The sequence below is a fragment of the Leiobunum rupestre genome, chromosome 10, assembly GCF_980474605.1.
Source record: "Leiobunum rupestre chromosome 10, qqLeiRupe1.1.hap1, whole genome shotgun sequence".
Taxonomy (NCBI): Eukaryota; Metazoa; Arthropoda; class Arachnida; order Opiliones; family Sclerosomatidae; genus Leiobunum; species Leiobunum rupestre.
In genome coordinates, this window is record NC_143393.1 from 21,739,137 (window position 1) to 21,754,921 (window position 15,785).

Sequence of the window (15,785 nt, forward strand, 5' to 3'; positions counted from 1 at the left end):
CAAAGAGTGATTCCAACTGACTCTCAGATATAACAATCGCCTTATCTGACTTGAGAAAATAATTACGATTTATCGGAAATCAAATTATCTGCATTTACGTTGAGATCGAGTAGTTGAGATATTATCAGATCAGTTGATACGAGTCTAAATGATAACGAAGTATTTTAACCATTAAAATAAAGCTATAAGTTAAAAAACAAATCGTACAAACTGTAAATGACCACGATCGAAGCAGACAAGCCGAATACGGATTACAAAGGTTAACATACGAGGTCTTTTAAACGTTATTTGTAGTGGAATGCATTATTCAACACACGTTATTTACTCCAACTATTGACGGTAAAGTGTTTTTAATTTTCCTGGAAGCAATTTGATATTAGTTCTATGGCATTTTCTATAACTTATAGGCTGATATTACTTCTCTTTTGATCAGGCGAGTAAATATTCCTGAAAAGAAACATTCCATTTTGAAATAAATTAATATTACGAGTTCATTAACTATTAATTCATTCATTGGGTTTCGTTTCAAAATGTGCTTCTCACTTGATCTATCGGTCTATGTGTATATAGTTATTAAAAATCACCTATGGATTATAATTCAGTTAAAATACACGAAAAGGTAGAAACGTTCATAGTAAAAAAGGGGGGAAAAAGCTCAATCCTAACAAATCGAAATTAATAATAAAACTTCTATTTTAATTTGTTTTTGTCTCGAAGATCAATTTGGTCGAGTTTCGCGTTTTATCATTAATTTAAATTTGTTAGTGTTTAGCTTTTTTGCACCCTTTTTATTACGGACGTTTCTACCTTTTCGCGTATTTTATGTGCATATAGCACTAACGACGTGAGTTAATATTTACGATAAATGAGATATCAGCTTATTTTCACTTACGCTCAAAGTAATTCTGAAAGTCAATTTAAAATATTAAAGTAAAATTTCCAGTTTTTTATCGTTTACCTGAGATAATGAATCAAAATTAGAAATCAAATAACTGGTGAGAGGAATACGAAAGATTATTCGGATCGGACTAACTGATTACCCTCAGATATTTGAAAATAAAGAACTGAATAACCTGATTATTTGGGGTAGGTACATTTGTTCGAATTTCAATCGTCCAAACGGTGGAACAAATTTTCGAATTTCATTCGTCCGAACCGCCGAAATAATAAATGTTTTAATTGTTCGAATTGGACAACTTGTTTTTTTCATTTGTCCGGATCGGTAGCATCACTTGTCCGAATTCTGTCGCTAAATTAGTATTTCTTATTGCTGCTATAGTAAGTCTTGGAATTGTGTTGAATGTTGTGGATATTTTAGGTTAGGTTAGGTTAGGTTCACGCTAATGTTACTATTTTCTTATATTAACAATATTTAAAAAAAAAACAACCAATTCCTACCCAGGTAGCAACAACAGGTATATATGACGTGTATTCTTTAAGTTTTTAAAACGTGTGAAAACACATGAGATTAACGTTCATCATGTCACCAGTTAATACGTGATTTAGCACGTGTTTTTATGGAATATATTACGTTTTTGATACGTTTATAGTAAGTATGTTATCTTTGAATATAAACGTATTATAAATGCTTAATAACAGCAAAATAGCCGATTATTACACAAGTAATATTGCGTTTAATATTGTGTTTTATATTGTTTAAAGCGTCACTTTTTATTAGGTTTTCACGTTTATTTCGCGAAGAAACAGATCATATTTTAAAAGTAACTTAATTGTTTTTGTGCGTATTTCGCGACATATTTTCATATATTTCGGAAAGATGTACTTGGTATTATACGATATATTTGTAAGTTTTTCAGAATGAAAGTAGCGTCTTGTTACGATTAATAATTTAAATAAAATTCATGCCATTTACGGTTTTAGCCCAATTTTACTGAATTTCGTATATAGTAAATAAATTTATTTGCTTTTCGTTACTTATATTTTTGCTCCTGAGCATTTTAAATTAAAATCATTTATTATATTTAAAAACATTTTATTATATTTAAAAGGTAAAATTTTTTTGAATTGTAAATCCTAATCGGACGATTCCTGAAATGAATTTAATAGCTCATCTGACTTCCTTTTTTTGGCTTTTTCCTTTTGCTTCATTCTACCGTTTGCTTGTTTTAACCACTCTTTTATGGCGTCCTCTATCTCTTTTTCTGGCGTTGTCTGGCACAGGTGGCTTTCTCGTAAGGCACCTTTATAAAATTGTATAATTAAATTACTAATTTGAGAATTTTAAATGATAATTTTCATATATACTGTGTAAATAATAACCCACCAACCACTACATCTTTTATTTTAGCAATTTAAAAAAATCTTTATTCTTCCCCGCCCAGTTAATAGCCTGGGCGAGGACATCACTCAGCACATGCGAGATAATTCTTCCGGTGACATCTTCTACACGTTTTCCACCTAGGCCACCCAAGAATGAAATTTTAAAAAAAATTAATATGGCCCCTATCAAATAGATAAACGTATGAAATATTACTAATGTAAGTTGATTTGGTTTTTCTTCCAAAAAGTTTTCAACTTTCTCTAAAGCTTGTAAATTATCAACGGCCAAGTTTAAGTTGTCCACGTCAAGCTTCGTGTATGTAGGAGTTTTTTGCACAAAAAGTCTATTAACCATGCGAGCGGTGGCATTATTTTGAGCTTTCAGGTTCTCCGTTTCTCGAAATAGTTTTTCAGAAACTGAAATGGTTAAGCTATAACAAACACTCGTAACTATTATTATAAAAACTTACCATTTTTAATTAGTTTGATTACATCAGATTGATCGCTATTATCTTCTCTTCTTCCGTTTAATAGAACAACGCAAAGAAACCTAAAATAATACGAAAAATTATTCCAAGCCATGTCGGACCCAAAAGTAAAAGTATCTAATTTTTTGGTTATAGAAAGCTAAAAAATACGCAATCAAATTAGTTTCAAAATAGCTGAAATTTAAATTAACTTAAAATAAAGCTAAGTGAAATTTATTATATAAATTAAAAAACCGCTATGCAAAACTTTCGTTTAATAAAATTCAGTTTTCTTTAATGGCTAATTCTTTGGCCTAAATCGGACAAAATTTTATAATTCAAACCAAAACGAAGATAATGAAATAAAGCAGTTTGCTTCAAACAAAAAAACTTTTGACTATATCTATAGTCATCATTTAAAATAAATTAAATGCGAAAATTTATTTAGGAATTTCAAATTTAAAAATTCAAATAACTTAAATATTAGAATTGTACAAATCGTTTTTCAAATCGCCCGCCTTGGACTGTGTATATTTTCCATAATGACACCATCGCCCATGTTTTACCTAGCCGCTTTAGGGTAGAGAGGGAGAGGGAGAAAGAAAGAAGAGGGGCGCACATTTATATCTTGCTCAGTGGCCGGGAAAGAAATCGCCGCCAAGGCCCACAAAAATGACCACGTGTTCACTGTGAAATTTTTTTAACGCTTTAACCCTTGGACATATTTACCTAATTATATTGGTTTTAAATATTATAATTATTTATTTAAAAAGTTTAAAACTAACAAAACGATTTAGCGAATTGAATAAATGATTAGTATTGTAACTTAATTTTAAATCAGTCTAAACTGTATTGACAAAATCTTATGATAAGGGTTAATGTAAAACAATATATGAAAAATGTTTCACATACCTTAATTTGTTTTTCTTAAAATTCCAGCTCTGTAGATTAGTGTCTTGAACCGTACCCGGCGCAGCGCGTGTAAAACAGAATAGTTATATCTTTTAGAACTGAAGTTTTTGTTTTTGCCCATTAATATTTCCCTAACGTTCTCGCGAAGACGCGCGCTCATAAATGAATAGTGAATAGCTGAATATTTCTTTACGGTCAGGTGATTCGTCCGGCCGAGGGCCGCCAGTAATTCTCGGGGTCCAAGAGGTGAAATGTCGGGGAAGTATAGAAGGCGACCTTGAGGGGAGGGTCGAATAGGAAGGGGGGAAAGCGAAAAGATTCCGGCTTTTGCAAAGCAGTTGACCATTTCAATTTAAAGTTTTTTAGCTATACCAAAACATTATTTAAAAATAATTGATCAAATGTTACCTTAAATGTAAATTTAGCACTTTTAAGCTTAGTTTTAAGTATACATAGTTTAATTAACCATAAATTAAAAGATTTATATTTCAAATTAAAAAAAATACTATTTTATATTTTAATAAAATAATATTGTTAAAATAATTATTTTCATAAGTATATAGTTTACAATATTTCGTTATTAATTAGAATAAGGTAATTTCATTTCATTTGCTTGATGTACAATGATCGTGAACTAAAAATTTCTACAATAGGTAGCTATATACCTTAATTAAACGTGGTTAACACGTGTGATGGAACACTACCTCAAACTGGTTATTAAACTCCCGGTAACATACGTCAGTAATACGTGTAGTTTTACACCTTTATTGTCAAGTAATATATAAACCAAAAATGCACGTGTAATTTACGTATATATTTTACTCAACACGTAATATAGACGATAAATACCATATATCAACCAAATATACACGTGCTCTTGCTACCTGGGTAATGTTCGAAAAAACGGACAAACGATTATTCGAACAAATGAAATTCGCCAGTAAAGTTAACATAAATTGAACGACTAAATCGCCAACAAAAGTTGTCATAAATTTTGCGGGCAAATGAAATACGTTTTCGGACATACGATCCTGTTTTCCGGCATTCGGACAATTGATCATTCGGACATTTGTACCACCGTTCGGACGAATGAAATTCGAACAAATGTACCCAAATCGATTAGTTGGTCGAATCACGATAGATGAAGTGTTTTAACAACCAATCTTCCGTATCAAAATCATATTAGCCATATTTTTTAAGCGTTTAGTGTTAACACAATAAACAATAAAAACATGGAAATGAAAATAAATCCGTTTGTTTTAACTTAATCGTTCAGTCTGTTTTTCATTCGAGATATCAGAACAGAAAGAAAAACATTAGGTTTACTTCTCATGAGATAATAAAGACCAAGTAAAATAATATTTTCATTTGATGAACGGATTTTTAAATTGAAAAGCATATCAGTTAACATATGCAGGCTAACAAATTTTATCTAATCAGATAAGATAAATGGATTTGAACGTGTTTTATCCGCTATGTTACCGATATTCCTTTAGAGTTAGAAATGGGAACCTATGATTGAAAATTGGTCTTTCAAAGCACTCCCTTTTATAATACTAGGCCTAGAAATGGTAGCTACGTCGATTTTTTAAGTGACATTTTCAAACTGACATGATTTTCGGGCTAGATGTCGCTCTCTTGGTTTTTTTTTGGTTTGGGTTAAAAAATGTTAAACGGTTGCGGCCAATCAGCAGTCTCCTGTCACTGGTGTCTTCAAAACAATAACTGTATTTTTTTAATTGATTAAAAAACCCTAGCTTATTTTTAAATATTTTTTTTTACTAAATCTATTTCAATATTTGTTAAGAGAAATTAAAGTCCTATAAATTGAATGTGGACATTATTAAAGTGTATTTTCGCTATTAATATTTAAAATTTTCGCGTACGTTTGAATTTCCCGCACTTTCCCTAGCCAAAAAAGCGACCTCTATAGGATATTTCAAAATCGTTACCGCCACCCCCTTTTTTACTTACTTCTAGGCCTAGTATTATAGAAGGCAGTGTTCAAAGAATTTTTTTGACACAATCTTGAATAGAGACAAATCCGGCATATTAATAAAAGAATGGCATATCCTAAAACATCGATCTTATGGCCGGCGATTTGGAAAATACGAAACCCCAGTGGGAATTGGTATTTTTCTTGATGTAATTAGGTGAGAAGGAAATATAGTATCCACTAACCAAGAACCACGAAATCGGTAAAAAAAGGGCGGCAACACTAAACCTCAAAAGCAATCTTACAATTCTTGAAAAAACGATGAGATCAGACGTTCTATTTTCCGGTTGGAAAAGCCGTCAAGTTCGCGATAAATCTTAAATTTGTTTCGAGAAACCTTTGCCTTTGTAGCCCAGGCTTATAATTAATTTGTCGAAACTAGCAGACAACTATTTAGTATATTCGTTTCAACGCGTATTCGATCAGTCAACCTTAATTGCGATTAATTTATTCAAAGACTTTGCTTCATATAACGGAACCAAAGGCAATCGAGATCCAATTCATCAGATCTCCGAGACAACAACGCCCTCGGCCAGGAACACTCGGCAGTCACGAAGGCGAAAACAATTGGATCGTCTAGGAATTAGATCTAAGGCTCTGACATAATAATTAACTTAAATCGAAGTCGAGGCGCGGTTAAGGTGCGTCTGCGCAATGTAGAATTTCTTCAATCAAGTTAACTTTTTTTCCTGGAGCTAATTTCCGCGGTGTAATCTTCAAGACTGCGAAGGGACTCTAATACATGGTTGGCAAAAGATGGTCCCGAGGGCAGAATCGTGGAGTTTCTATAGATTAAACCGTTGGTCAGTGCTACTCCTATTCAGAGACGAAAAAATAGAATGTCATTTATACCCTAAGCCGATTTCTTATTTCTCTGTGGCGTTTCTTTTATCGGCACGACTGGAATGAATTATTAAGACTAATACGACGTATGAGCTCCTCGCTAATTGCGAACGTAGAGGTCTCTTCTTAATTTGATGGGCTCCAAGTTGTTTTTCTTAGGGAATCGCGCAGGTGTTTGTTCAAAGAATGTTAATTAACGTCGGGATTTTATTGAGTTAATTGGCTAAATCCTCCGTTCATTCGCGGCATCTAGCCAGCTGCCCTCGAGGTCTCGGAAGGTGCGCGACACCGTCTTGGAAGGGACGCTGCTATTGACTTTGTCCTTCCGGAACGAAGCTCCCGCTAAGGAGATTTATGGCAGCACACTTCCGCCTGTTATTTCAAGATAGACTTAAGACTGTTGGTTTTCGTCTTAGAGCAGTTGAGACAACAAAACGAATAATGATTTAAGCCTATTTCCTTTTACCCGGATTTGCAGGTATAATCTTGCCAGCGTACTTTAACTGTGGTGTCGAAATGGAGAACATTGAACGGGGATTGTTCTAAATGATTCCAAGAATGTATTCGGGTACAAGCGGAGAATACGCAGCCATTGCTATTGCCTCTGTTTATAGGATTCCTGGAAGATACGCTGAAGAAGAATGAAAAATTCACGCACTTCGAAAACTGTTTTGAACAGCGCGAGCCCACAAATGAATTTTCCATTCCTTTTTAAATCTTTACGTTTGCGCGCTACTCACAGCGAAATATTATTTTGGGCGCGTGCGGAGAGCCACGAATGAAACTATTTATTTACGTTAATTATTTTATTAAAACTAACGTTAAAATACATGTGTTTCGTAACTTCTAAACGGCGGCCCAAATCGAAAAAATGTCATAGAACATTTTCGTCTTAAAATAATCTGTAGAACCCGTAGGTCTTCGCTCATACCACCCTTTTTTAAACACCCTGTATATGCAGTGTAATTTTAACATTACTACGTTGTCAATGCTCAACCGGGAAAAAAAAGTTAGCTCATTGGAACCTGCCACGGTATGATACATATTTATCATAGGGGATACCTTCCCCCAATAAATTTGTTCAGTTGGCAAAATGTAATTTTTAATTACCTTTTTTGAAGAACCATATTTTTAACAAAAATTCAAATAAACCTTTCGCCAAATGCGAGGGGCTAACCACTCTTAGAAAGTCTGTACACCGGATTACGCTTAGATTACCACTGCCAAAGGCAGGGACTTCAAAGATTACGCGTAATCCCATTAGTACAGTCAAAGGTACGGCTCTGTACACCGATTACGCGGAGTGATCAGCCCCTCGGCCAAATGTCTCGGAAAAATTAGGATAGAGTTTTCAAAATACCCGAATTCTTCCTCCTTTGGTACGTCCCTGTGCCTAGATGATTTCTTTACTGGTGCGACTTTAGGTATGAGACAATTCAAACATTCCTCTAATGTTTAAAACAGCTTTGGTTGAACCCAGCTTCCAATACATTTTAAGATACTAATTAAATGGTGTGAACGTGTATTGTGAAAAATCCTTAAAGGGGAACGGTCAAGCTTTAACCAGTTAGATAGCCCTATAGCCCATTAAAAACTAAAATGTATGGCGAAAACCGCATCAACAAATACTGAGTGGTTAATTTTTAATAAAATAAAGAAATTTCGGGAAATCGAAAAGCGCGCGTCTGCCGCGACACCTGGTGAGAAGTCGGTGAGACAGAAAAACAACGTAAAAGCGCGCGCTGCTGAACACGCGAAAAAATTGTTTCGCACGCGCGGCGCGTTCCAGTTATAAGAGACCTAAGCCTGAATTGCGCGATTTTAAAAGTTAGGATAGTTCGCAAATCGCTCATACGGGGTTAGGGCGCTGGCGGCAGCCCCTAAGATGGTGGCGAAAATTCAAACCCAAACACCTGGCGTTATTTTTCGTTTCAACTTTTTGGGCCAAAAGCTATTTTTTCAAGAAAATAAAAGGTACGTGTTAGTATATTGAACGTCTTGTTAATCTTTTGATACGGAAATAAGGCCGTATTTGGAAAAGCTTGTCCGTTCCCCTTTAAATAAAACCGTAGAATGATAAATAGACATATTTGAACATTTCCCTACGAATTATCTACGCCTCAATAGAACTTTATCACCATCTTTGTCCCAGCTTCCACCTCGATTCTCGAACATACGTTGATGGCACACGTATAGGGAAAACCCGTTAATGAAAATCTGCAATTCGCAGAATTTCGCGTCTAATAATATATGAATAATACGTACTGATGTTTCCCATTAACAGCAGGATCACGTTTGAAACTGCATCGCTATTAACTGTTAGTTCTGAAACCCTAAAAGCTTATAGATATCGGTCAGAATGTATTCGGGTAATATATGCATAGCCGCAACACATAGAGAGATTACCATCTAGTAGCAACAAACACAAGGAGAACGCAACTAGCCTTTAAACACGCGTACGAATTTCATTGGACGAGACTTTACGCTGAACATTTTACGGGCGGGGGGGAAGACAATTTCCGAATTTTCCCCTCCCGACGGCAGCAGGCACTAACGCGTCTAGCCAATGAAAACTGTCCACGACTTTTGACGGGTTGCGTTCTCCTTTTGTGCGTGTGCTGGGGTGCTGTGTTTAATGCTCCTAGTTGCCATCGAGAGGGGGAAAGCTTTTCTTCTGGGAATTAAGATGCGAACATGCTGCCGAATACACTCCTGATACCTTCTTGAAACTAAATTAGTTAGGATCAAAAATGGTATAAAACTCGATAATTAAGTGGCTATGTATATGCGAAGAGCTTTAATAAAACAAAATTAGACAAACTTATAATTAGGTGAAAAAGCTTTAAAGCTGACTTTGAATTGCAAATTTGACGTCCCTCGTGCGCGAACCGCTAGTTTATGCAAAATAAGCTAGACGTTTTCCAGGAGTTTACGTATAAATGTGAAGTTTGAAGATTTTCAAAAAGACTTTTTAAAGTAAATTTTGCGAAGCTCATTTGGGGAAAAAATATTTTGTTAATGAATATAAAATGGCGTTGGCTTACTTGCGGAATTCGAAAGAGTCTGAGTAGATTGGCCACTTGGATGGAGGTGACGCTGGAGGCGGCGCCGAGGACCCCTGAGATGATTTTTTGCCGGTTACTTCGCATTGAGCCGATACTAGGCGTCGAGCCATCCGGACATCTGTACGAACCGTCATCTATGTTACTAATCGAACCTGCGTAGAAACCAGAACAACAAGATATTGTCAATAATCATTATCCATCAAGTTTGGAAATACCAAAGTGATGAATTTACCGTACAAAACTGATTAATCTTGGTCATAGCTAGGAGCAACAAACGCAAGGAGAACGCAGCTAGCCTTTAAACACTCTAAAGGCTAGTTCCCACTTGGCGAATTTTCGAGACGAATAAAATTTTCGCGCAATGAAAGAAGACGCGTTTTTTTTTTTGGTCGCTGGGGAAGCGGTTCTCACTTTAGCGCGAAAATTTAAAAACGCTGAAAACAACTCGTGCGGGTTTTTAGTAATGTTTTAGGCCTAACATAAAACATCAGTTCAAAATTAACCAAATGGATGTTCCTGTTGATAACTTCAATAAATAAACGATTCTATTCGTGAGATAATTACCTTTACTTCAGTATCTTGGTCAAGTTGGCTGAGCCGCTTTTCTAAAGACCTAGGCTTAATAAGTGACGGACGGGAGCGGAATAGATCGAGGGAACGCGTTTTATGATTGGCTGAAGCTTTTTATCGCCAAGGTGTGGACGTCAAGAAATAGAACATTCGCTAGATACCGCGGAGACGCGATTTTAGCGGCGAATTTGAAAAAAATCGCAAATTTTATTCGCTAGCGTCAATTTTCTAGGCTTAACGCAGTGTTGTGTACGAATTTTATTGGGTGAGCCTTTACGCTGAACGTTTTACGGAAAGGGGAAGACAATTTCCGAATTTTCCCATTCCGACGGCAGCAGGCACTAAAGCGTCTAACCAATGAAAACTGTACGCAAGAAAATGCACGACTTTTGACGGGTTGCGTTTTCCTTGTGTGGGGTGCTGTGTTTGTTGCTCCTAGGTTAAAGGGTGCAATTGCGACGTCATAGTATACTAACGCGTCAAATATTTTGACACTAAATTATTCAGACTATAGACATTCAAGTTAACAAAGTTTTAGATAAAATATTTTCTAAATTAGGTCACATAAAAGTGTGTTATTTAAATATTTGTTGAATTGATGCAGATCAATTTGTTACAGGGTGTCCTAATAATCATGATTACAAATTTAATCATGATTTAACCATTTTCAATCATTGTACAGATTTAAATATAATCTAATCTAATCACGATTTAATCATACGAGGGTGTTCTAATAATCATTGGAGTAAGCTGATGCCCCTCGGGCTTTGCCTAGTATTGTTTTCCTTCACGTTTTGTTTTTGAAATTGAATGATTTTAAACAACAGGCCAACAAAAACTTAAAAAATAACAATAGATTTGTAGCTAAAATCGTATATAAAAAGTGTGTTATATAAAATTATTTCTTGAATTTCTAAAGCCCTAGCCTAAAGTATGTATTCCGGCTACGTACAAGGTGGAAAAAATTAGATGGTTCCGAAAAGGCGACGAGATTAGGATTCTACATTTTAGAATGGATTGAAACTTTTTAAAGGAATAATCCTAATTTTTTTGGTATTTTAGTCTTGATTGAAAATGTTCCTTAAAGGGATTATGAACTTTCGGGTTTTTTTTGTGGGTCAACCAATTTCACGTTTTTGCCAACATGTTTAAAGGCAATAGCAACTAAGTCTTCTAACAAACGCTACGATTTTGTTTTAAACATACTCCAAATCCGTTAACCAAAGCTTTTCATAAACCTGGTGGGATAAATAGGAAATTTGTTGGTCCACCATAAATATGAAAGTCCTTACTCTCTTTACGAGAAGCTGGTGCTAGTTTTTTATTGGTGATTTTTATTTAGATTCTACTTTCTTCAAGACTGTATGAAATCTAGAGAAATGAAAATGCCCTCCAAAATAATTCCATTTTTCCAAAAACTAGTACACCAACGTCTTTTGCTTTTGATAAATCCCATAAAAAGCAAATTTCCCCTGTAACCTGGCGCCAGCCACTCTAATCATTCCAAATTTTCATTAGGAACTTTATTCGTTTATATACACAACGTTTATTGCGTCACCCAAGAAAGTTGCAATCTCGCTTTTGCCGGGGAAAATGAGTTCCGTGAGAGTACAATCGATAGAGGGGCTACGCTTAAGAAGAATGCTCAACAGGGAAGGCCTTTGCCAGCCCTGCCAACTCACCTTGACCATGTTAGTCAAGACTTTTCCCTTCGTAACGTCCTTTTTATAACTACTGACAAGAATTAATGTATTTGGGTTAGCGGATAATTTGCGGTCTCTGTTTTCATGATTGCCAGAAGATATACTCCGCCCCCTTATAGCGACAGTAGGGGGAAAAGATTACGCCGAGGAGCGTGGCTTCTTGCTCGCGTATTCTCCGGTCAAGCGAATCTATTCTTGCTATTGATAAAACACAAATAGCAGTTGTAGGCGCTAATGGAGAGTAAACAAACAAAGGTTTTTAGTGTGTTTCTGAAATGTATAAAGCTTGTTTCCATTGGATTACAAAATAGGATGCTTAACGTTACGTCCAAATATTTTGCGTGCGTAACGTAGAACGCCATTTTGAGCTATTTCCATGACTTTGGATTAGAGAAGAAAATATACTCTAGAAGTGTCATTAAAATTAACAGATAATTATGTCCAAGTGGGTAGGTTTTAACGTGCTACGGTTTGTTTCTTGCTTCTAATTCACGAGAGGTGGCTCTTGGATCTGCATCAATGGATGAGCTTATTCAAAGTGGATGTTTAATTAATTAAACCTAAATTACATCCCAAAGGTTTTATAACGCGACAGATTTCAGCTCCAACCTTTTTTTGTTGTTCTTGACTCTTCAAACCTTGCCGTTGCCTAGGCAACGGGGTTAGATACGAAAGAGCCTAGTTCCCGGAATTGACGAAATAAAATGGCAGACATAAATTGAAGAGATTTCGCTTGCACCGGCCTTTAAAATAACTTATTTCCCCTCAAAGATATCCAAAAGCTTCCTTGTTTAATTAAGTTGTTTCATGTAAAATAAGTTTCAGATCCAGTACGGTAACCCTATCTGACGACCTAACTACGCTATTTGCAGCTCTATCTATCTACCCTACCTGCAATTATAAAGTTATATATAAAGACAGATACTACCAGAAGTTTAAAGGGGTTTAGAAATGAATTTTGAATTGACATTAAGTTTCGAATATTTTCAAATCAAATTCAAATTCAGAAAAATTTTATTAAGTGAGAAAATTTCAGTAATAATCCTGCCATATACGGAACAGAAATAAAGAGTCGCGCTAATTAACTCTAATATCTTCCGCAATGCTGAGCTACGCTACTGTACGCGAAAGTTTATTACAATATTTCCGTACCGCCGTATCTGACGAACGATGCTTAGTACAATAGGTATATATAGGTAACTCAGTCGAGAAATCGTAGTCTATCGATAGCGTAGCAACTGGGTCGGAACTATGTGACAGGAGGTGCTATAGTTTACGATGCAAAAGCACCTCAACCTCAAATACCAAATTACAAACCTAAGTTACGGGGGATCGATATTCATGAGATATGTCCAGAGAAACGTGCAACGTATAAGCCTTTGTCAAGACATTTATTAAGCCTAACACCCGTATCCGTTAGCCTCGCAATATGTCTGGAAATGGCGTGTTATTCTTAACATATTTCGATCACCGTAGCGTATACTTAACCTCTCTATTTAAAGCCAGGCCAATAAAGGAGCGTTGATACCGGTTCACGACCACGAAAGAGTACCCTAATAAATAGAGTGGGCGCCCTGTATATTTAACTATAGAGCTAAGTTTTCAACGCGCCTTAGCTCGCCAAGGTCTGTTCGTTTTGCGTAGCTGCCGCTTCCCGCTGTGGTACTATACTGCCGCACTTTCATGCCTCTAACATTTGAGACTAATTTAAGGAAGGTTTTTCTCAAACACCACGTGGCTACAAAATGGCCGGTAAAATTTCATAGCTAATTGGATTGCGAAACATCGTTGTATAATTTATAGAAGCTTCAATAAATATCTTTCTGAGATTCGCTAGGAAGTAGTAATGCATAGCGCCAGGACGTGTAAGATGGTTTTCAAACGCTGCTATGTTCAGCGTCAACGCGAAAAACCTGTGTTAGGTTTAACGGATATTTTTTGCATCGACGCGAAAAAATGGTGTTAGAGCTAACGGATATTTTTTCCATCGACGCGAAAAAATGGTGTTAGGCCTAACGGATATTTTTTCCATCGCCGCAAGAAAATAGTGTTTGGCCTAGCGGTGGTTTTTTGCATCGACACGAAAAAATGGTGTTAGAGCTAACGGATATTTTTTCCATCGCCGCGAGAAAATAGTGTTATTCATAACGGAGATTTTTGCGTCGACGCTCGTCATCACGCCGTTTTTGTATTTTGAAAATTTTAAAATAAGTAGAACAATTCGTTTATAAAGTAAATCTTGAACCTAACTGACTCGCTTTGTCTTTGTAGTTGAAATCGTTGGCTAGCAAGGCAATATGATAACCGACCAATCAAAAATATCTGGAACGAAATATATCCGTTTATTCCGAAAATTCAACACGGCCAGTGAAAACTAGGCGTGTTGAAAAGTGTCTATGGTTTTCAAAACGCAATTACTTTATTCGGCGGACCAATATTTGACACTCGACTATATAGAGTATATAATGGAAGGGATTGTTGTCCCCTCGACACTATCTCCACTGCAGGGCCAATTCATCCGCACTCCTTCTCGAATACCAGGTATTCTTACCTTTATGGGACAATGTATACGTCCCTTGAGGGGCAGGTCACTTCCTTGATTAAAGACGCACCCCTCGAAAGATTAAATCCATTTTAACCATGATTACTTTGATTAAATTCGATTTAATCACGATTATGTTGATTACATCACTTTAAATCATGTTTAGAATGTTTGAATCGGATTTAATTATGTTTAAATGATTAAATCGGATTAAAATGATTAAATCCTGATTAAAAAGATTAGATGATGATTAAAAAGATTAGATCATGATTAAAAAGATTAGATCATGATTAGAATGCTTAAATCACGTTTAATCATGGTTAGAATGTTTACATCTGATTTAATCATGATTGAATGATTAAATATGATTGAAATGATTAAATCTGATTAAAAGATTAAATCCTGATTAAAAAGATTAGATCATGATTATAATAATTAAATCACGTTTAAATTGTGATTAGATTGATTAAATCGTGATTAGATTTTATAATATCGATTAAATTTTTAATCTTGATTACCCTGATTTAATCACGATTACCCTGATTTAATCATTTTACTATGACTAAGACACACCCAAAATGGAAGTGACCTGCCCCTCGACGTCCCTATAGCCTAGAAATGAATAAACTTTGATGAGGTTACCCCATTTGAATTAAATAGTGAACGTAACGAGATCTCTCGAGAAGCTGGGTCGTCGTAAAATTTAATATTAAAACATTCTTGTTTAGTCACTAGATGTGGTCTTGTACTTCCAACACCCTCAGTTTCTCTTTGGGATGTTAAAAGGACCCTTAATTAATGCAAAAACCTAATGAAGTCTAGAGGTCGGGGATGGTTAACTTTTATTCAATAGACAAAGCTCCCAAAATTATTCGTAAAATGTTTTGATCAAATAATTTATATTTCTGTATTATCCGATTAATTTTTTTTATAAATTTGTAAAATTAATCGAAATTTTCGATAAAAAGCTAAAAAATTTCGAATAATACATGTTTTTTAATCATTTTCCGAAATATTAACCGGTAAATTTCTTTGTTTACATTTTTTTCCGACAAAAAAAACCATTTAAACATGGATAATGATTAACCGTCCCCGACCTCTATAAGTGAACGAATGTGCGGTATCTCGTAGGAAAATATAGTCCAACCAAATTATCAACCAGGTGTCATACCAACGCCAATTACCCCTAGCTTATGTTAATCCAGGTGACAGAAATTTTAAATTAGATAATCCACTATAAATATGGAACTTTATACTTATCGTTTTAAGGATTCGATTTCCAGCTCTGGTTTGTCGGCGACGCGTTCACGACCAACCTCTCAATATGAAATCAGTCAAGACACGAGGCAATTATAATTACGCTTAAACCACTAATTGTATAATTGATTGGAAATCAGAGACTTGGAA

At 35.4% G+C, this 15,785-nt stretch overlaps 1 protein-coding gene across 1 annotated transcript in view; it reads right to left on the bottom strand.

The window, feature by feature from the left end:
- LOC149925033 (metabotropic glutamate receptor 2-like) overlaps positions 1 to 15,785 on the bottom strand; it is a 250,617-nt gene that overhangs the window by 200,072 nt on the left and 34,760 nt on the right. Inside the window, exon 2 of the mRNA XM_090161689.1 lies at positions 9,543 to 9,715. Within this exon, the coding sequence (XP_090017815.1) occupies positions 9,543 to 9,715 (173 nt within the window). The remainder of the gene's footprint in view (positions 1 to 9,542; positions 9,716 to 15,785) is intronic.